The 22,185-nt window shown below is 41.6% G+C and overlaps 1 protein-coding gene across 1 annotated transcript in view; it reads right to left on the reverse strand.

Annotated features, from left to right (window-relative positions):
* LOC126428340 (centaurin-gamma-1A) overlaps positions 1-22,185 on the reverse strand; it is a 334,010-nt gene that overhangs the window by 59,002 nt on the left and 252,823 nt on the right. Inside the window, exons 9-11 of the mRNA XM_050090273.1 lie at positions 18,810-19,020; positions 14,465-14,621; positions 2,762-2,858 (exon numbers count right to left, since the gene is read on the reverse strand). Of these exons, the coding sequence (XP_049946230.1) occupies positions 2,762-2,858; positions 14,465-14,621; positions 18,810-19,020 (465 nt within the window). The remainder of the gene's footprint in view (positions 1-2,761; positions 2,859-14,464; positions 14,622-18,809; positions 19,021-22,185) is intronic.

The following is a 22,185-nucleotide window of genomic DNA, read 5'->3' on the forward strand; positions in this document are numbered from 1 at the left end:
TTTTTGCACAGTTTTTGTGTTAGCTTTAAACATATATATGAAAGGTTCACAAATCAACTCATCATGAAGTACCTGGCTTATATGCACAAGTAGTGAAAGTGCTTCCTATTAAATCAATCTTACACTAATTTTGGCAAAGTGGTGTGGGACCTGCTGTGAGATTACATTATTATTTGGTTACAAGTTTTGGTTACTGATGTAACTAATTACATTTTACAATTCATTTGTCAATCTGACAAACATGTAGGAGGACGAGGAAGAGATTAGTGTTTACGTACATATGAAGACGGTATCTGTTGTTTGAGACATGTTCAAAAGAACAAATACCATCTTCATACAGATAAGGCATACCGGCCAATGATCTCCTTCATTGCGGATGCACTCACACTGCTCAAACTCTTACGGGCATCGGTAGATCGACTGTTGCGGGTAATGAGTATAGTGGGCAGGGGCACTACAAATGTAGTGTGTGGACAGTAAGCTGGAAGTGTGGGTCTCACGGGGAGCGTGCCAGAGATAAGTTCCTGCAGTCACACTATCCTCCGTGTCCTCGGTGGCTCAGTTGGATAGAGCACCACATAAGCGGGAGATCCCGGGTTCGAGTTCCTGTCGGGGCACACATTTTTGACTGTCCCCGTCGATATTTATCAATGTTCGTAAGCAGCTAACGGTCTGGATTTCATCGTAATTTCATTAGTGTTTAATGTCCCTTCGACAATGTGGTCATTAGAGGCGGAGCACAATCTCAGATTAGGGAAGGACGGAGAAGGAAAGCAGCCGTGCCTTTTCAAAGGAACCGTCCCACCATTTGCCTCAAGCGATTTAAGAAAATTGTGAAAAATCTAAATCGGGTTGGCCAGACACAGGTTTGAACTGTTGTGCTCCTGAATGTGACTCAGCATGTTAATCACCGTGGTACCCCTCTCGGTACAAGCACATAGTATCCTCCGCCAGTACGATGTGCACAGCAGTGGTATCATTTGCATGTGAATAATTAGCAGCTGAACATACTCTCACCATCTCCAATTCAGACTGTATGCAACTCAACACTTCCACTACATGTGCGTAAACTTCAAATAAGCAAAACTTTTGTTTCGAAGGAGCAATCGTCACAAAACAAAAGTCCGTTGCCTACAAAGAATTTTGTCAAAATCTACTTAGAAGTTTTTATTCGATGCACGTGTGCACAGTCGGAGAGGTGCGTAAGGATCCAAGTGACAGGATTTGCTATTCACCCGAAGTCCTAAAATCTCCTTTTCCCTCCAATATCCTCAGCTTACAAACTACTGAGCTCATTTTACAAGTCAGGTACTTTTGGTTCTACATAATTGTGTTGGCTATTCCATTAACAAAACTTTTGGTTTCTGGCTTAAATAAATACTTCTATGGAAAGGTGAAGTCTTTCTTAGCACTCACAAAATTCTGAGACAGTAAAGAACATTTAATTTGGTGAATGGCTCAATGTCATTCTAATATTCAGCAAGTTTGCACTGCTACTTGTCAGTTGCTCAAAATTGTTGAGAAATGTTAAACATGCAAATAAACTGTTTTTCCAGGTGGCACGATAAAATTAACTTTCCAGATCTACCGTGGACTACGTCGGACATTACAATTTTCTGCTACAGTTCTGATGTAGGATAGTGTCCGACACATTTCCATTAGTGTAAAATAAATAAGAGTTGGGAAGAATGCAGTGAGTAAAAAAACTGCATTGGAAAGCATAATGGTATGTTGCATGTTACCAAATTCAATGTGTTTATTTTCTTAACGGTTTTATTGCTATGAGGCTCTACAAAATATTAATTTATAAGGGATCACTTTTTTTTATTACACAACCAAAGTAATTTCACCACTAACAGTTTTTAATTTTTATCTCAAAAGACTTTAACATTTGCACAATAAAATATGCATTCTATGTTACTGTAAACTTTCAGAATGTTCTAAGAATTTTTTTCTGGGCACATTTATCAGCTCTTTTCTCTTAGTCAAATAAAGGCAAACTTTTTGAAATGTGTGAGAGTTTCAATTTTTGTTTCACAGAGTACCTAGGAATTTCATTCTGGGAAGAGGTTTATCATATTTTAGACAATGAAGACTGATGTCAGACTTCTTAAAATATATTTATGAACAACTGAAATTATCAAGAGAACAATCAATCCTACTCCATACAATAAGTCTAAAGGTTGTGGATGGGCAGTACAGATTGTGACAAAGGGAATATCTGTACTAGGGAATGAAAATTTAATGAAGTAAATTACTAAAAAAGGAGGCTAAAATATTACGGACACCCGTTTAGGATGGACGACAAGAGGCTGACATAACAAATTTCTAAGCTATTTGACAGTAGACCGAGAGTTCCCTGCAAATGTTTCAGGGAAGAGAGGAAGGAGTTTGAACAGCACAGATTGAACAAAAGAGACATCCCATCCCTAACAAATTATAGGACAGCGATTCACAGTTTTAAAGGTTTTCATCACAGATACTGAACAGTGAAAGCAGATAGGCTGCCACTGCAAGAGGAAGAAGGGAAAGACATTGAACCTCAAAGGAAGATTTCAGTCATGTTTAATTGTCAATTAATGCAATCTTATACTACCATTATTGAGTAAAAACGGTTTTTAAATTATCACGTATGTGCAATGTTGTAAACCAGCAACATAGCCTTGCCGGACCCACGATCGCTGCACGTGTGCCGCGCACAACGTGACAGACTGATAGACAGTGTGCAATAAGCAAGCAGGTGGGCAAGCAGAGCACTCACGTGGATGACTGGATGAGCCGGCTGCTGGGGTCACTGCGTAGCTCGAAGGCAGTGAGCAGCACTTTGTCCGCAGTCCGCCTCTCCTTGCCTTGGAAACCTGAAAACATCGAGTGTTGTGCTCACAGTGTCAGGCTGCACAAAATCATTTACATTTGACATACAGGGTGGGTGAAAAGTCCCCGTACCCCCTAGTATCGACTGAGGAGCATGTCGACAACACAGGAGACTGTTCAATCGAAGCAGAGACTCTGTCACATGTTTCTGCAAATTAAAACTCGATTGCGACTGTGAAAACATGTATACCTGAATTTCAACAATAAATAAGAAATAACATAGCCATCAACCTGCATAATAACATTTGATGCTGAACAGTGGTTACAAGGATAAGAGGATTTCTCACCCAGCCATACAAGAGATTGGAAACTATAAAAAAGAGAGTGAGAGAAGAGAGAGAGAGAGAGAGAGAGAGAGAGAGAGAGAGAGAGAGAGAGAGAGAGAGAGAGAGAGAGAATTAGCAAAGTACAACAATTATATGTAGTGTTAAAAGTTACTCCTGGTGCCACTAATATCTTCTCTGTCTAAGTGTTGACATTCAAATATGAGTATTCACTTGGTTTAATTTATTTACAATAACTATGATTCACTATAATCATGAAAATAAGTCTTTTGTTGTTTCATTTGGAGGTAAGTGTAATACTGACATTGTGGTGTCATCTTTCTCAATTGATTTTTCAAGCCTTGATATAGCGATAGAGGATTCACAATCCTTATAATCAAATTGCATGTGATACATGAGGCGTAAGATCTAATGAAGAGAACTGAAACTATTCACGAGAAATGTAAAGAGGCTTTGGGATGCAGTTGGCGAAAAAAAATTCTTTTAAATTTTTCACCTAAGGCAGAGCCACACAATGTGATGTTTCAGAAGCTCACCAGACTGAAAGTCATTACATTTGCTGAAAAAATAAATATGAAATACTGTTTTCATTGTGAAGCTCTTCCATTAAGTGATGCAAAGAAGTAGTTCATCATAAACACATAGATCTACCTCTACGTTGTACAGCCACTGATGAGAGTCACTACCTGCACTGAGTTTTATAGCCTGTAATACAGAACAGTTTATTCAGAGAAAAAGAATTTAAGACAAAGTGTTCTACATTTCCACACAAAATGATTTGAAATTTTATGAGATAAAAAACCGAGGATAACAAAAAGTGTACAACTTTGCTTCTGCTGTTTGCCAATACGTGGCGACAACAATAAGTAGTGGTCGAAAGAAACAGATCGAAGATGTCAGGCAGTTAGCTTGGACCTCGGTCAACATAAGCTCATTCGAACATTAATCAATTTGTGTCTGCATCACAATGTTGTTCTCGATTCAAAATGTCAGTTTACGAGCCTAATTCTCGTAATTTGTGGGCGGTGTTACTGTTTTGTTTCGATACGATGAAAACAGCGGCTGAGTCCCATCGAATGCTCTCGAGTACATACAGTAAGGACACTATTAGTAAAAGAACGTGTCGTGAGTGGTTTCAACGCTTCAAGAATGGTGATTTTAACATCTCAGAATGGCACAGTGATGGAAGAGAGAATGTTTCCAAAGATGCAGAATTGGAGACATTGCCGAATGAAGACTCGCGTTAAACTCGAGAAGAACTGGCACGATTAGTGGGAGCGACACAGCAAGCCATTTCAAAACGTCTCAAGGCTATGGGCGTGATTCAGAAAGAAGGAACTTGGGTCCCGTGTGAGCTGAAACTGAGAGACGTTGAACGGTGTTGGTGTGTTTGTGAACAGCTGCTTTGTGTGTTTGTGAACAGTTGCTTCAGAGGCAAAAACGAAAGGTATTTCGGCATCGCACTGTGACTGGGGATGAAAAAGGGGTTATTACAATAGCCCTAAATGCAAAAAATCATTGAGATATCTCTGCCATGCTTCCACATCAATGGCCAAACCGAATATTCACGGTTCCAAGATCATGCTCTGCATTTGGTGAGACCAGCTTGGTGTCATGTACTATGAGGTGTTAAAACCAAGTGAAACAATCACAGGTGCTCATTATTGAAGGCTATTAATGCATTTGAGCAGACCATTAAAAGACAAATGGCTGCAATACCGTGAGAGGCACCATAAAGTGATTTTGCAGCACGACAACGCTCGACCCCACGTTGCAAAAGAGGTCAAAACGTACTTGGAAACGTTAAAATGAGATGTCCTACGCCACCCGCCATATTCTCTATACATTGCTCCCTCTGACTACCACCTGTTTAGATCAATGATTATCACCTGTTTAGATCAATGGTGCAGGGCCTGGCTGACCGACACTTCCGATCTCATGAAGAAGTCACAAATTGGATTGATTCGTCGACCACTTCAAAAGATGAACAATTTTTTCGACGTGGGATTTGTACACTGCCGAAAAGATTGGAGAAAGTAGTGACCGGCAATGGAAAATACTTTGAATGATACACGTGCAACCAATTTGTTTCATTAAAGTCTCAAATGTTGGGGAAAAAACGGAAAAGTTGTACACCTTGTACATGTACAATTTTTCACAAAAACAAATAGCAACTGTTTTGGCAGACTAGTTGAGTAATATTTCCCCTACAGAAAAAAAATTAAGTCTTTCTGAGAAGTCTCTTTCCTTCTGTTATAGTAGCAATGACCAATCCACAAAGTCGACGAAAGAAAGAACACAAATAAGGAAGGTATTAAGCAATAAGGCATTAAAGACCACTTCTGTCATAAAGGAATTATCTCACATTGCTGTGCTTCACTGCAGTTCATACCAGCAAAGTCCATCACCTACAAAGGCAATACAAGACTTGAGAAAGCAATGTCACCTATGCATAAATACATAAGGAGAGAGGGAATATTAAGACTGTCAGCAGGGAACCACAACATTAGCAGATCCATATGACACCAGGAAATTCCATTGATACAATTATGTTACAGTATTATCCAGTAGTTAACCCATTAAGTGAGTAGTTTGCGCACACGCATCTCTTCCACGCTGGGTAATATGCGCGATGGTGCTGCGTACTGTACTCCGTATAAAAGTTTTCCTTCATGTTTTCATTGTTGAATTTAAATTGATATTGGGTGGAAATGAATAAAATACACTGCAGAGTTAAAAAAACTGTATTATCACAATATTACAAGTCGTTTTCAGAGTGAAACATTTTAAAACAAGGTGCTGCACACGAGGAAACTTCGCATTGTGCACACCAGTACGAAGTCCCTTTGTGAAGGTCTTTTCTCATGCACACCACACACCTCCTTGTTGGTCTTTTCTTCGTTGTGGGCGGCAGAAGGTCTGGAAAATGCCTGGCTGTAAGGAGTGTTGCTTTCGTTGTTCGAGGTGGGCGTCCTACTGATGTCCCTTGTTGTGGTGAAGGTATGGTCAACTGTTCGCCAAGGCTAATCATGAAGTTCATTCTTCTTTGTTCGCCACCATGCTTCTTGAACAGAATGTATGCATTGAAGCATGCAATATCCAAGAAATGGTGGAAAAGCTTCTGATAATATTTTTTCAGCACGTTCCTGACCATCTGGTAGCTTTGTAACTGAGAATCGCACCTATCCACGCCCCACCATATTCTTGTTGTAGTCGATGACATGTGGCTTTTTAACGATTCCCTTCTAAGAGTTTACATTTAAAAATGTACCGTCATGGGAGATGCTGACCATAATGACGTCTCTTTCGTCCTTCCATTTCATTACCATCTGCTTGACTCTGCACCCTGTTATGTACTCCCCTTTCTTTAGTTTTTCCTTTTTTACAAAGTCAGGGAACCCCTTCCTGTCTTGCCGCATTGTGCCGACAACGTCGGTGTTATTGCTGGTTAGCTTGTCCGTCAACTCTGGACTGGTGTACCAGTTGTCAAGATAAATGCAGTGGTCTTTCCCGAGTAAATCGTGTCCGAGCTCCAAAACAATTCGAGAGGTTATTTTTTCGTCTGGATAGTGGCTACCATAATCAGTTTCCTTTCCAGTGGAAACAGTAAAGTCCCAAACATACGTGGAGCTGCTTTCACACAGAGTTTGTACAACTCGATGCCAAATGTGCTACGCTTTGATGGACTATATTGCCTCCATTCAAGCCATCCGTTCCAGAGCAACAACGATTCGTCAACGGTGATGTTCCTTTCTGGCACATATACTGACCTGAATTTATGCCGCAGATGCTCCATAATGGGGCGAGTTTTGAATAGTTTTCTGCTGATAGTGCCTAGTGGGTCATATGAAGTATTGTCAGCAAAGTGGACGAATTTCAATAAAAGATGTAATCACTTTTCACTCCTTTCCTGAAGAAAGGTGTAGAAATTGATTCTCTCTTTGAAAAGTACATATTGTGGTCTGGTTTGTGAAGAATTCCTTGAAGTACAAGCATTCCAATAATTGTTTTTACCTTGTCACATGTAGTATCCTGCCAACTGTGAACCCTGAAGCGTGCTGCTACATTGGGATGAGAAGCTAGGAAATGTTCGACATATAAGTTCGTCTGTTCAGCTATTATTATGCACAAAGCATCATCCACAAAACACATAAAACAACTCATCCCATAATATTGTTTTAGAGGCACAACTGTACCACTACTACCACTGAACAAATATTGATTACGAACTGAACTAGCATGCACAAATGCACTAGGTAATGTCTGCTGCAGCAATGTTGTCACTTTCATTAGCCTCAACATCAGTATCTTGAAAACTTTCAGAACTGTCATTGAAATTATTGTCACTTTCTAAGATCAGCTGCTCGATCTCCGAATCTGATAAACAACTTCTTTTCGCCACTGCAAAAGATCACTCACTAGCACAGCGGTAAAGCCAGACGAAAAAGGTGCACTTTTGTGGCTGCTTCACCGGATACATTCTGTCGACGCGCGCTCAAGTGGACAATGTTATAACTAGCCTACAACATGTGTGTTGCCTGACAAGAGCTGCCACCTAGTGGATGAAGCTCAACTAATACCACAGTCTCAACGGCAGGCTAATAACTCCTCATTCCCATTACCTACTAGCCACAGAACGCAGTGGACAGATGTATCCATCGAACCCACTGTGAATTAGCAGAGTGTGGATGGATATCTCCGTCATGGCCACTTAAAGGATTAAAAACACACACCCACCACCTAGCACTCTGCTTATCTCTGTCACGACCAACTATATTCCCACCCACAACTACTTCTACCTCAAAGGAATCACCTACAAACAAATCCACGGTGCAGCCACAGGCGCAGGCATGGCAGCATTCTGTGCTAACCTATTCGTGGGCCACCAGAGGCATTCTTCCTACCTGCAAAGAATCTGAAACCCCTAATCTGATTCAGATTGACTGATGATATCTTCACGATCTGGGCTGAGGATGAGGACATCCTATCCACGTTTCTTCTGAACTTCGAGACCTTCTCTCCAGCTTACTTCGGCTTGTCCTTCTCGGCCCAAAATCCCACGTTCATCAACGTCGACCTCCACTTCACGGTGGCTCCGTCATTACTTTTCCGTGTATCAGATCTACTGATTGTTAACAATACCAACACTTCAACAGCTGCCACCCATTTCATACCTAGAAGAACCTTCCATAGAGCCTAACCACCCAGAGTCAGCACGTCACAGATCCCCCCCATCAGCTTGTGCAGAAACAGATACGTACTGTACAGTGTGTACCCTGTACCACCACTAGTTGTTTCCTTTCCTGTTCCACTTGCAAATAGAGCAAGGGAAAAATGACTATCTATATTCCTCTGTATGAGCCTTAATTTCTTATATCTGGCCTTCGTGGTCCTTACAAAATTATGTTGGCATCAGTAGAATAATTCTGCAGTCCGCTCCAATGCTGGTTTCCTAAATTTTCTCGATAGTGTTCCTCGAAAAGAAAGTCACCTTCCCCCAAAGGATTCCCATTCGAGTTAATAAAGCATCTCTGTAGCACTTGTTTATCGTTCAAACTTACCGGTATCAAATCGAGCAGCCTGCCTCTGAATTGCTTCGATGTCTCCCTTTAATTTGACTCGATGTCAAATAGGTCACTCTCGTGTCCTAAATACAGTCTCCTTTACAAATGACTACACTTTTCTAAGACTCTCCGTGTTCCATTTCGTACCGCTTTGCTACATTACAGCCAATATTTAAATGACCTGACGCTGTCAAGCAGGATACTAGTAATGCTGTGACCAAACATTACGTGTTTGCTTTTGTACTCATCCACATCAACTTAGATTTTTCTACATTTAGAGCCAGCTGCCATTGATCGGAGCAACAAAAAGTTGGTCTATGTTGCCTTGTGTTCTCCTTCAGTCACTCAACTTCAGCACCTTACCACACACCGTAGCATCACGAGAAAACAGCTGCAGATTGCTGCCCACCCTGTGCACCAGATTATTTATGTGTACAGAAAATAACAGCAGTGCTGCTGTCTTTGATCAATACACCCTGTCAGGGACAACATACCGGCTTCTATTACTTAACAAGTCTTCGTGTCACTCACGTATTTGGGAACCTATTCCGTACGCTCGTACAGTGCAGTGGGGTACCCTGTAAAATACTTTTCAAAAATTTAGGAATACAGAATCTGCCTGCTGACCTCCATCTGTAGCATGCAGTATATCATGTGGGAAAATGGGAAGTGGGGTTTCACACAAGCGATGCTTGTCTACGCTTTTTGGTCTTTGGTCTTTTGAACTCAGAATATGTTCCAGAATTCTGCAGCAAACCAAAGTTAGGAATATTGGTCTGTAATTTTCCGGGTCTGTTCTTTTACCTCTCATATATACAGGAGTCATCTACACTTTCCATTTCTCAAGTACCCTCTGACCAGCCAGAAATGAGCACCCCCTCTGGACTCAGTATCACCTGGGACTGGAGAAACGGAATCACATTCTCCACCACGGTTTCGACTACCTCTCGCGGTGACCCAAAATGAGAAATACCTTCACCACTAGGCTCCTTACCCCAATCGCAGAAGTATTCTACTGCACATCCTTGTCCGTCCCTATTTGCCCCTGCTCCTAACCGCTTGCCACACAGTTTATACTCCCGTAAAAGATGCAGATGAGAGACTTTTCCCATACATCCTCCCACTTCCTGCAGCTCTGTCACAGGCATTTACTATCTCACCAAAGGTAGAGCTACTTGTGAAAGCAGCCGTGTGGTTTATCAACTTAGCTGCAACCAGTGTGCTGCATTTTACACAGGCCCAACCATTAATAAGCTATCATTCTAAATCAGAGCCGTCCAATGATCTGCCTGCGCAAGCTGGCTCTCCCTCACGTCTCGGCAGTGAGCGACCGGCCGGCTCGTGGTGAATAATGGAATGGGGAGGGGAGGGGAGGCCACGAGAAATTAATTAATGCCTTTTGTGACAAATTTATTTCCTGAAACTGATGAGAAATGAAATGAAACAAACACACATTTCTTTTAATTGATAAGACAACGAACAAGGGGCAGCTAAGTACGAAACACGATATCTGTTACGACTGGTGCAGCTTCATGACGAATGTAATTTTTGGATGAAGTTTCAGTTGACATCGACGTGTATTTTGTGATTATTTTATTCACACATTAAAAACAGAAACGCTGCAAGTCAATAAATGCTACTTATTTTGCTTTTCACTAAAGCATCAATGTCTGTTACCATTTTCTGAGTCTCTAAAAAGAAGTCTGTCAGTGAGCTTCTGTAAGTAGATTTATTCTATTCACAGTGGAAAAAAGTTGCTCCCACAAATATGTAGGTCGTAATGATGTCACAATTGTAGCTGCAAACTTTTGAAGTTGTGGAAATTTAGCTGAAGGAAATTTTTATACGAGTATACAAGACTCGTTTTATTATGAAATTTATCAGTCAACTTGCCTGTCGCACTGTAGGTCCGTAACTTCTAATTGTAGCTAGGCGTCCTGGACTGAGATGTTATAAATTGGTGCCGGTGTGTCTGACCTTCGCTTTGAAGGTCCTAACCTGGCAACAGTGCTGCTTTTCATCAATTTTAAAAGAGCTATACTTCACTTTAAGCACTGTGCCATCGAGTACATACACCTGCATTTAAAACAATGGGGAATTCGACACGTCATTCCTCTGACGGCGGCACACAGTTTGCACGTCCCCCGTGCTGCACGGTGATGTCCGGTCGGCGCATTTTACCGAGACCACTCGCTACCCGGGCGGCGAGTCGGCGTGAGCACTTGCCCTCACCTAACCACCTCCTGAACGAGCCCGACCCACACAGTTATTGTCAAACTGCAGTCGAGAGACAACCGAATCGGAATGCCACGCGCAAAGCGTGCTCAACTTTGACGACCACTTCGTGGCCTGTGCTGTGCAGATTGTTGCCTCCGACACCAGCTTTTCTGAATTGCACAGGTGAGACCTCTCCCTGCAACATCTCTCTCATTCAATGCAACACCTTTTTTTCTGAAAGCAAGTTTGTTTTACACAGGATTCCTATCATAATCACCATCATCATCATCATCATCATCATCACCACCACCACCACCATCACCATCAGTTCTCTCCATTTTCTTCAATCCATTGCTTCCATCTTAAGGTTTCTGTATGTTGTACTGTCTATCAAATCATCAAGTATTTGAAATCTCTTACTTCCTCTCTTCCTTTTTCCTTCTACATAACCTTCTAAAACTGTTTTTATCAGTCCATCTTTCTTTCTTAATATATGCCACATTCAATTTCTTTTTTTTTTTTTTTTTTTTTTTTTTTTTTTTTTTTTTTTTTTTGTTACATCTAGTAATGTCTTTTCTCTCTCACTCTTCTCAGTAACTCTTCATTTTTTATTTGCCCATCCAACTTTCTTTCCACACTCTGACATGTCCTATACACCATATTATTACCTGCTCTTTTGGCTACAAAACCCTAATTTTCATCACAATCTCCATTCAGTGTGATGGCCCTACACTGTATCACTGGGAGGGCACATACGGCTTCACGCTATCACTCTACCGGCCGATGTACGAACCGACATCTCACTGCATCAATAGCCTTCCCATCATCCGCATACGGCTTCCTGCAGTGCGCATCCTCCATCGGGCCAAACAGACAGAAGTCAGAAGGTGCGAGATCTGGGTCGTAGGGTGTAGGAGGAAGAACAGTCAAATGAGGTCGTGGGTGTGCAGACTCGTGTGCGTCCTCACGTTGTCGAAGATGAGCAGTAGTTCGTTAGCAGTTTTGTGGAGACATACGTGCCCGAGTCATTTCCTCACTTTCCAAGTTTATCGTTGCACTGTAAGGGAAGACTTCAAAAAGAATAACTCGTTCAGAGTCACAGAAGACTGTCAGCGTGACTTTACTGGCTGAAGGTGCATCTCTCAACTTTTTCTTCGGAGGAGAGGTGGTGTGGTGCCACTCCACAGCTTCTGTTTCAACATTTTCGATACATTTCATTGCCTGTGACAATGTTTGACAAAAAATTGTCACACTCAGCCTCATAATGAGCAAGAAATTCAGCACAGATAGTCCTTTGTTGCTCTTTATGGGCTTCTGTTAGGTGGCAATGAACACAGCAGGCAAACAATCTGAGTACTCCAACAGATGGATAAGCGTGTCAGCTCTACCGACAGAGACATCCAGTGAAGCAGCCAGACGTACGATTGTGATCCGCTAACGAGAATGTCTGCACATTCCAGAATTGAAGGAGTAACAGCTGTACGTGGCCAGCCGGCACACGGGAGATTGGACAGGTTTGTGCAGTCCTGTTGTGATGGTGACAGACACAACTCACTTTAGTTTTGTTCACTGCCAGGTCTCCACAGACATTCTGCAAGTGCCTGTGAATATCTGCAATATTCTCGTTCTCCACCAAATGAAAGTCAATGACAGCTCTCTGCTGTTACTGTCACCATTCTGAAGACTACTGTAGTGCCACCACCTACCAGAGCATCGTGAAACTATAGCAGCTAAATCAGGAATATTCCACAATGCCCCACTACATATTCAGCATTTGTTAAACTGAAATTTGCTGAAAAAGAAGTGTTGCATTACTTATTGAAGGTCCTTTGTATAATGTAGAATCTCCATATTTTGCTGCCTTTTTTTAGACCCATTCTTTCATCAGTGGCGCCTTTAGAGCTCTTATCGTGTCTTGCTTGTCCAAATTTTTTTTGTTTCTCCTAGGTGTTAACTCTTCATGATGCTTCCGCAACACAAAATTGAATGGAGATTCTGTAGTGGTTATAATTTGTGCCCTTTTATATTGAAGTATCAAACTGCCAGCACCAAAGGGGCTCGTAACACCAATGCCGCCATCTTGGCAAACAAAAATTTATCATCCTCAAATGTTAGCGTAAAGTAAAATAGCCTTTCTTATGTGTGTAATACAAGAAAAAGATCATCATGAATATTTACCTAGGCATAACTGTAACGACACTGACACAAACTGCTACTTTTGAAGTTTTTGTCAGCAATGGAAACTAGATACTTTAGAAAACACATTTTAATCACAAGCTTTTTTATTTATCCTATTCATCATCTACCACTTTCAGTCACAGAGCACCGTCACCAGATGTAAGGTAAAACAGATCAGTTAAAACAATATCCCATTTTCCTTTTAAGATGAGAAAGCATCAAAGTTGCAATTATGCTAATGAACATATCTCATACTGCTTCAAGTCAAACAGATAATGTACCACAGAAGCACGATACGAATATATGTTCTTTAGCATTTCGAGGATAGATTAAGATAGCTGTTTGTGCGGTTTCACTGTAACACCCCTGATGACCTATCAGCTTAAAAGGAAAATGGGATACGTTTGTAACTGATCTGTTTAACGTTACATCCAGCAATGGTGGCCTATGACCGAAACTGGTATACGATATATACAGGTTAAATATAACAGCTCGTGGTCAAAATGCATTATCTAAAGCAGTAAATGGCTTTTGGTTCTCACCTGATGAAAACAAGACAACCTCACTGCTCACTGGTGAAGCTAGCTACTGCCTCAAGGCACTCTACAGGCATAATTACAAATTAGTACCTTTAATTGATAGACTCACCAGCAGAATGTGTGGCTTTGTTTATAAGATACTGATGTGGCCAAAATTACTAGTGGAGATCCACGGTACCACTCTTATCCCTATAGGAGGAGATTACCCTATAGGAGGAGAAACAGTAGTTTTCTTTAAAGTGATCTAGAAGTAATTATCAGAATAGATTAGCACCAGTCATAATTTGCTGTCAGCACACTTCATATAGAAGCAGCCATCAATGGCTGCTCCTGCCTGTTAATGTGTAAATTGAGTTGTCCCAAACCCCTGGAGGCTCTTCCTCCTTCAAGATGGGAATTGCAGGACACAATTTGTGAATGAATGAATGAATGGAGTAGTGAATGAATATGTGAATGAATAAGACCAAGACATTCCACGCTGTTTTGTGAGACTGCAATTGTGACCTGTGAAACATGCAAAAACTAAACTCAACATTGCCCAAAAGCTTAGCAACATTTTTTATCTAGTTTGTGTGTCTTTTAACTTGTCAGTGCCTCAACTGCTTGCCGAGCTGTTATCTTTACCCCTCCTATTATTCATATTCCACCAGGGACTTCCCATCATCGAACTTAAACGTAAAATGGCAGTGGCGTCAAAGCACCAAATATTCCCTGTCGGAGCACCATATACTGGCTTTGACAGGTCAGATGGAAATGACTCGCCCGTGTTATTTTTAGGTAAAACTCGAGGTCAAGTCTCGGCACCTACTGGTGATGGTGAGCGAGCTGAGGCTCTCGTTGATGCCGTTGTTGGCGCCAGCGCCGGCCGAGACGATGGACTTGGAGCCGCGCGGCTTCTGCCCAGGGACCTTCACCGTCACGTACTGCAGCGAGATCTCCTTGCCGTGCACGTCATCCATGTAGTCCTGGAACAGCACGTGGAACACATTTTAGGTTTTTAGAAAAATAGCGAAAGAAAAACTTTCTTTTGTGCAACTCATTTTATTGTTTATCAAATTATTTGCCTTTATATTAAGCACTGTAGAGGTGCCTGAAAATGTGCAAACAGACACGGCAATTACATACGCTCAATGAAACCAAACCGTAAGCCGTAACCGTGTCGACGGACGTAAGCAGCAGTAAGAGCACAACTCGGGAATCTCTTTACGATTAATAATAGAAGCCGAAGAAATGAATAAAAAGTTTGTGCCACGACTGAGGCTTGAACCCGAGTCTCCTGCTTTCTAGGCAGATGAATTGGCCATTACACCGCCACAGCAGTATAGCCAATACAGCTGCACGGACTACTCTAGTGGAATGCCCTCCCCAACACAAACCTCAACCCTCACCTTCATCCTGTTTTCCCCTTCTTAAATCGCCACTACTACTGAAGCTTTCCAGTATTTACATCTGTTGAGGCTCTTTATTATGATGAAGAGCATTTTATAATCAGAATTTAGCCTTGAAACTGGTTATGACAGATGCACAAAACAGTCACCCATAGCTGTTGTTGTTTTAAATGTGTGTTTGTTTTATAATATTATCAAATAGAGTGGTTACACATAAAATATTGGAAAGGAAAAGAGAGGCTCTGTTAAAACCCTTTATAGCAAAATACTGAGGCAAAGATAAATCAGCAAAAAAGAAGCAAATAACCAAGATGTCATACAAGGGTGTTATTTATCACCTACACCCTTTAATTTTTACATGGGTGAAGACAATGAGTCATTTTTTTCAATTTACAGTGGAGTATGTGCTGAACTGAAACAGGCCATGGCTCAGTTTTAATCTGTGAGGAAGCTTTAGAAGACATGTCTATGAAAGTTGAACAGACTTTTTGCAGATGAGCAACTAATCTTAACAGAATCAGAAGATGCATTACAAAAGTCAGTCCACAAACTGTATTTAGGATTAAAAATATATAATTTTGATACACCTGTACATAAAACTAAGATACTGGGGGAGAGTTGAGAAGAACAAAAATCTCAGTAGGATCTGTGCAACAGGGTAACAGTTTTAAATATCTAGGTTACATTCCAGCAACACTGACTCCAAAATCAAAGCATTCTCCAGTTCATGCAGCACAATGAAGATACCCTGAGATGATAAAGTCAGTGCTGAGTAAATATCAAAATTTTGTAGAACAATCGTAGTGCCTACAGTTCCTTTTGGAGCAGAATGTTGGACCCTGAACAGAAGAATCTAGGCAACAGGAATGAGGTTCCCACACTCTACTTTAGGATGTGCAAGAATTTACCACATCTGAAATAGAGATGTAGGTCTAAGATTAGGTATAAAGAACACGCTGGAATAACCTGAAACACATCAGATAAAATGTTTAAATCGTACTGAAAGGATGACCGACAATGAATCTTCAGAAATATTGCAGAATTATAAAGTCATGGGGAACCGTAGAGGGAAAGAACTGAAGAGTGGAAATGGTCAGTGCTCTAACTCCCAAGTGTGACATTTATAAGGAGAATGAAAAAGACAGTGTATCTCTGTTTGTACAAAACTGATTTGTGCCCAAAAAACTGAGAAGGTGTACTGGAAGTACAGAATTATACTGCTCACTGCAAAGAAAATTAGAAAATAAATTAGAAAATAAATACTTTATTAAGAACTTTCTGAGTGCTGGACCAGGAACTTGACTGGTTCTACATGAGAATAAGAAAGTTTTTATACGCTGATGCTTGCAAAGAAGAAACAGCATCCAGTCACTGTTAATAATGTTCAGGGCATATACGTGGACAAGGAAAAAAAATCCCGGAGATTTCCCGGTTAAAAATACACTTTCTCCATGTTAACTAACAGTATACTTTTCCTCAGATCTGTAAAACTTATCAATCCTTTCAACAGTTGTGGTTTTATAAACCGGCTTAGAATTTCCTGGCACTTTAGAAAACGAAACTCAGGGGAAAAAACACGTTTTGGAAAGATGTCATGTGCAGCAACATGTACACTGCATATTTTCGTATTACGAAAGTATAAATTTGAATTCCACCAATCACCGCATGTTTCTTTCCGAAGGATTGAAATCGAGATTGCGATGCGCTTTTGTAAACCAGTCATAACTCATGTCAAGCGATCTCACCAGCCGGCTTAAATTAATATACACACGTGTTTTCCGTGCTACTTCCAGAACAGAACTTTAGCGGCTGCTAGACGGGGACTGTATAACTGGCCCTTAATAGTGTAGCGGTCTGGCCAAAACTTTTCTGTCAAAATTTGATTTTCTTGGCTACACAGAGAAGACAATATGTAATATTTGTTGCCTGTTATTCCTGTTAGTCGTTTATTTCCACTCTGGTAGTCTGAATCTACTGAATTCGCCAGTAATTACAACAGCACTGATCATTTGCAAACCCAGTCAACAACATAAACAGCGATTACCATTCACCTGTTCGGCTTTATTCCGCTCGGCTCGTATTGACCCGTCACCTATCGTTTGCAGGAAAGTTTATTTCTAGATGCGACAGGGATTCCCCTGCAGAAACATCACGTACACTATGCACACATTCAAAAATCAACTTATGATTCATTCAGAAATCAACTTTGAATTTGTTAAAAATTGTTCAAAAACCAACAGGGGTGCGTTCAAAATCATATGAGTAATCAATAGACCAACGTGCGCTTGATGCTAGTCGATTCCTCAATAATACGAATTTGGCGTCAACTGCCGCCCGGGGCAGATACCCCGCCCCCTAGTTCCGGGCCTGTTGCACGTATGTGAATCTGGCAGCTTAGGAGCACCAGTAAAATTTTTCCGTATAGCTACTTGCTGCTTTTGCTTGAACCTGCCACACTTCTGTAGCCAGAACGAATGTAGTGTAAACAGTTGTGACGTCACGCTCATCGGAGGCAATTTGTTGTTATGAAACATTGTATAGTCTTTAGGAAGACTTTGACACATTTTGCTGTTGGCAGACGCTTGTATGAGCAATGTGTTTTGTTGTTGTATATGGCGCATTTCCTTCGCAACTTAAGTTTTATTTTCGTTTTATTTTTTTTTTCTCGTTCAGTAACGAGATACAGTAATATTCTTTGTTAGAATATTGGTTCTTACTATTCAAAGTCACAAAAAATTAATTGAAAACTAAAACAATGAAAAATTCCCAGAATTCTAAAAAATTCCCGGGTTTTTCCCGGTTTACACCTGGATGAAAAATTTCCGGGTTTTTCCCGGATTTCCCAGTTGTCCCGGCTCGTATACACCCTGAATGTTATTTATTTTACACAAATAGTGCAGTTAGCAGTTTCGAATCGGGAGCTTCATCTAGACATGGCTGCTCATATTTATGTCGCACTTGTTGCTGTTTACATTGGTTGTTGGCTGTCGTTTCCCCGACCACTAAGGTAAACATAAACAGCCATCTGGAGATGAATCACTCAATTTGAAACCAATACGAGTGCTATTTACGTAAATAAACAGCATTATTAACAGTAGCTGGTTGCTAGCATCAGCTTGTATTCTGTACACAGCCACAGATCCAAAAATGTTAGCTTCTGACAAAATAGCAGACTGAACATTTTTGTTCCAAATAGCATTAACGCTGGGGCAACACATGTTAGTGGTAATAAAGGTACAGATATGCAGTAGTGAGCTTTTAAATAGTAGAGCTGTAGGCAACAAAAACCACTTCTCATATTTTTAAGTTTTGGAAGTCCAGAGCACAGCTCGGCACAAAGACCGTGCGCCATCTACTAATGTGTCTGTCCACGGTTTGACACTGGATCAATTCTAGGGACATGCAACAGAGTACCGAGAACACAACAGCACTGAAAACACATTTTGTGAAACAATAGCACTTAAGAGTATTTTCCATTTCTACTCTTCAATTGACGGAATGATCAATTTTAACATCTTGAAATACAGAACAGTGTTAACAAGACTGATCTTTCCAGAATGAGATTTTCACTCTGCAGCGGAGTGTGCGCTGACATGAAACTTCCTGGCAGATTAAAACTGTGTGCCGGACCGAGACTCGAACTCGGGACCTTTGTTGTTGTTGTTATCAACAATGGAACCATAATATTTTTCTCTGCAAAAGTGGAGATCATGGAGAACAGTGAGGGGTTGAGTAGGGCATTTGAGTGTATACAGTGGTACTCACGTGCAGGCTGGGGTGGTAGGTGAGGCGGCCGTCGTCGCAGAGTGTCACGTACTTCTTCTTCCACTCCTTGTTGAGCGCCTTGCTGGAGCGCTTGTACAGGTAGCCCTGCTTGAGTGGGATGGCGCGTCCACTGCCCAGCTCCGTGCCGTTCTTCAGCTTGTCCTCGCCCTTCTTGGAGGGAGTGAACAGGTTCGACCGCCTGCGGCTTTTCCTGAAATTCCATACACAGTTAGCTGTCACACATATAAAAAGGCACGACTGTGTGTGTGTGTGTGTGTGTGTGTGTGTGTGTGTGTGTGTGTGTGTGTGTGTGTGCGTGTGAATATTCCCTACATAACAGTGTTCGTTGTTTAATTATTAGCTCCAATAATACAATACTAAAGATAGTAGTTTATACAATATAAGTTCAGATGAAGCATACGAAAAAACCTCGTCAATAATCAGAAGTTTAAATTAAAATAACTAATGAAAAAAAAATTAATATGTTAAATTATTCTTAATGTTTTCAACTGCGTAGAAACTTTCAATGCCCTTCGTTTTGGAGCTACCTCGATATGTCCCGAGTTTTGTCTGCACCGAGGAGGGAAAAAGCCTCGTAATCTTGCAACCACGTGGGCTTCTTCCACAAAAATTACCCAGAAATACACAATCTGCGTTCTTCTAGTACGAGTAGCACTCCAGCTTGTGTGTGGTGTGGTAAGACTTGCGCCACCACCTCTGGGTGCGGTTCATACGTAACCTATTTGATACTACTTATGTAAATAAGATTTAGTGTTCTGATTACTTGTCGGGTGATGAAAACTCTTAGAAATAAACATACTATCGTGTTACTAGTTACTAATGTATTTATATGACCTGAATTACAATATGTCTACTGCTATAGAAGAGATCTCTCAGTGTTTGTACGCGGGTTGGACAAAAATATGGAAATACCACAAGAAACGCACGCTCGAACATAAATGCGGACGCTAGACAAGCCCGCAGGTCGCGCTGTCGTTTTTCACCTCGGACGACACCTGTGCAATGTCCTCGATGTGCCGGCCGTGGTCACGACAGTGCTGTGTGCATTACGTTAGAGATAAAATGTGGCAAATTGTTGGTGCCTCCGTGACCTACAGAGATGAAGTATTCGGTGTCTCGAGACGCCCGTACCGAAAATTTCTTCCGCGTACAGGGAAAGTGGAAAAATAGCATCCATCGAGTCACAAACGGGGACGAAAGTGTGTGTCGAGTGATCGTAGCAGGTGGTCACTGGAGAGGATCGTGATGAAAAATGTGACGACAGCAGATGCAAAAGTCACTGCAGAACCGAATGTCGCATTCGCAAACCTCGTCGGCACTGAAACGACGTAAGCGAGGAACTGCAGAGCGACCCCGAATTCGAAACCCGTCATCGGCGGTGTATGTGGTAATAACTGGAAAATTTGCTTCTAAAGCCATAAAACCTGGTCTGTGGAGCAATGTAAAAAAGCCATTCGGTCAGATGAGTTTTGTTATACACCGTTTCTGACTTGGTATACATTTCACATGTAGCAGGAGTTGAGTGACAATTTGGGCAGCCGTACTGTGGTATTCCACGGGCACGGGTCACACTAATGCCGAGGATTATGTGAGCATTTTGGCCGATCAGGTCCATCCCACTGTACAATGTTTGCTCCCCATTAGTGATGCCGTGTTCCGAGATGAAAAGGCCCACGTTCGCAGGACGAATTGTCGCACCTTCCCTGGACGCCACAGTTGCCATATTTTAATACTGTTGAGCCTTTGTGGGTGAACGATGGCTATCCACCTCTATCACTGTTCCTTCAGCTTGTCACTATTTTGCAGGAAGAATGGTTTAAGATGCCCCTGAAAACCATGCAATAATGCATTCTGAGATGAACGGAAGCTTTTTTGAAAGCCAGCAGTTTTCCTACACAATATTACACATGGTAATGTATTGTGTTTTTGCTGTTTGCATATTTTTATCCATGCTCTGTACGTTACTTGTTAATGCTTGCATATCACATCATGACAAGTACGTTCGTACAATGTGTGTGTGTGTGTGTGTGTGTGTGTGTGTGTGTGTGTGTGTGTGTGTGTGCGCGCGCGCACCCCTGCGTAGTTTGCCAGTAGGCAACAATCACTGTGGGGTTGACACACACACAGCACCCATATTTGTGTCTGTGCGTGTGGGGAGGGGGGGGGGGAGGGGAGTTGGGTAAGCAGTAATGTGTAAGCAAAACCCTTGAACATTCACCAAATTTTCAACTGAATGTAGTAAAATTGTAGTTTCTTTTTTCATTACTGTTCACATTGTTACCAACCAGAGAATTAAAATAAAGCTGTCGAAGAAAGCTTAACATTTCAAAAAATTCCCTAGTTTTCTATACTCTGGATGATTCTAAATGGGTAGGCCACCATGTGGAAGAACTAATCACATAAGGGAGGGCTTCTGCTGGAGTGTGAGAGTTTCAAGTGCTAGCCGCATTAAAAACAACTTGAAAGGAGTTTGTGACTGACATTTCTGATGGTTAATTTGCAATAATTGTACTGATCACACTGAGATAATCTTAAACTTTGTGGATGGCCGAGCGGTTCTAGGCGCTACAGTCAGGAATCGCGCGACCGCTACGGTCGCAGGTTCGAATGCTGCCTCGGGCATGGATGTGTGTGATGTCCTTAGGTTAGTTAGGTTTAAGTAGTTCTAAGTTATAGGGGGCTGATGACCTCACATGTTAAGTCCCATAGTGCTCAGAGCCATTTGAACCATTTTTTAAACTTTGTGCCAAATCCCATTTCCCACTTTCTGTGAGCTGCTGCCTCAACTGTTGGACTGCCTGAGCAGCCCTCCAGGCCTGACCCCTGAATTTCATCACCACTCGTAATCCTACCTACGATTTCCGGAGCCCACTACCAGAAATTCTCTTGAGGGGTACGTGTGATATCATTTCTGCTAATTGCACCTCTATTAGTTTCATTTCCAATGAAATATTCCACTAGCAGTGTCTGGAAATCATATGAAGAAACACCAGGGACAATGTACGTTTGTAACTAGAGTATGTGTGAATTAGAAGGAGTGAAGTTGCATGTCAGGCAGCCAAAAATGTATATGTGGGTGTGGTGTAGAACTATGAGCTGCCTGCCTCCTCGCCACATACGTCCCTCTTGCTACTGATGTACAGGGCCTCTTCCATTGGTCAACAAAGAGAGCTGAAGTGATGTTCATGTGCTTTCAGATATGCCAAAGTTTTATGATGCACTGGCCCTTCTTTTGTCAAGTTACACGCCCCGGTACCTGCTCGAAAGACACCTCATTTCCTCGCTTCCGTAAGTGCTGTGGATTGTCTAGTTTTTTAGCTGCCGGTCCCACATTGGAGATAGCCTGAAGGCCTGT

This window comes from Schistocerca serialis, chromosome 12, assembly GCF_023864345.2.
Source record: "Schistocerca serialis cubense isolate TAMUIC-IGC-003099 chromosome 12, iqSchSeri2.2, whole genome shotgun sequence".
Classification (NCBI taxonomy): Eukaryota; Metazoa; Arthropoda; class Insecta; order Orthoptera; family Acrididae; genus Schistocerca; species Schistocerca serialis.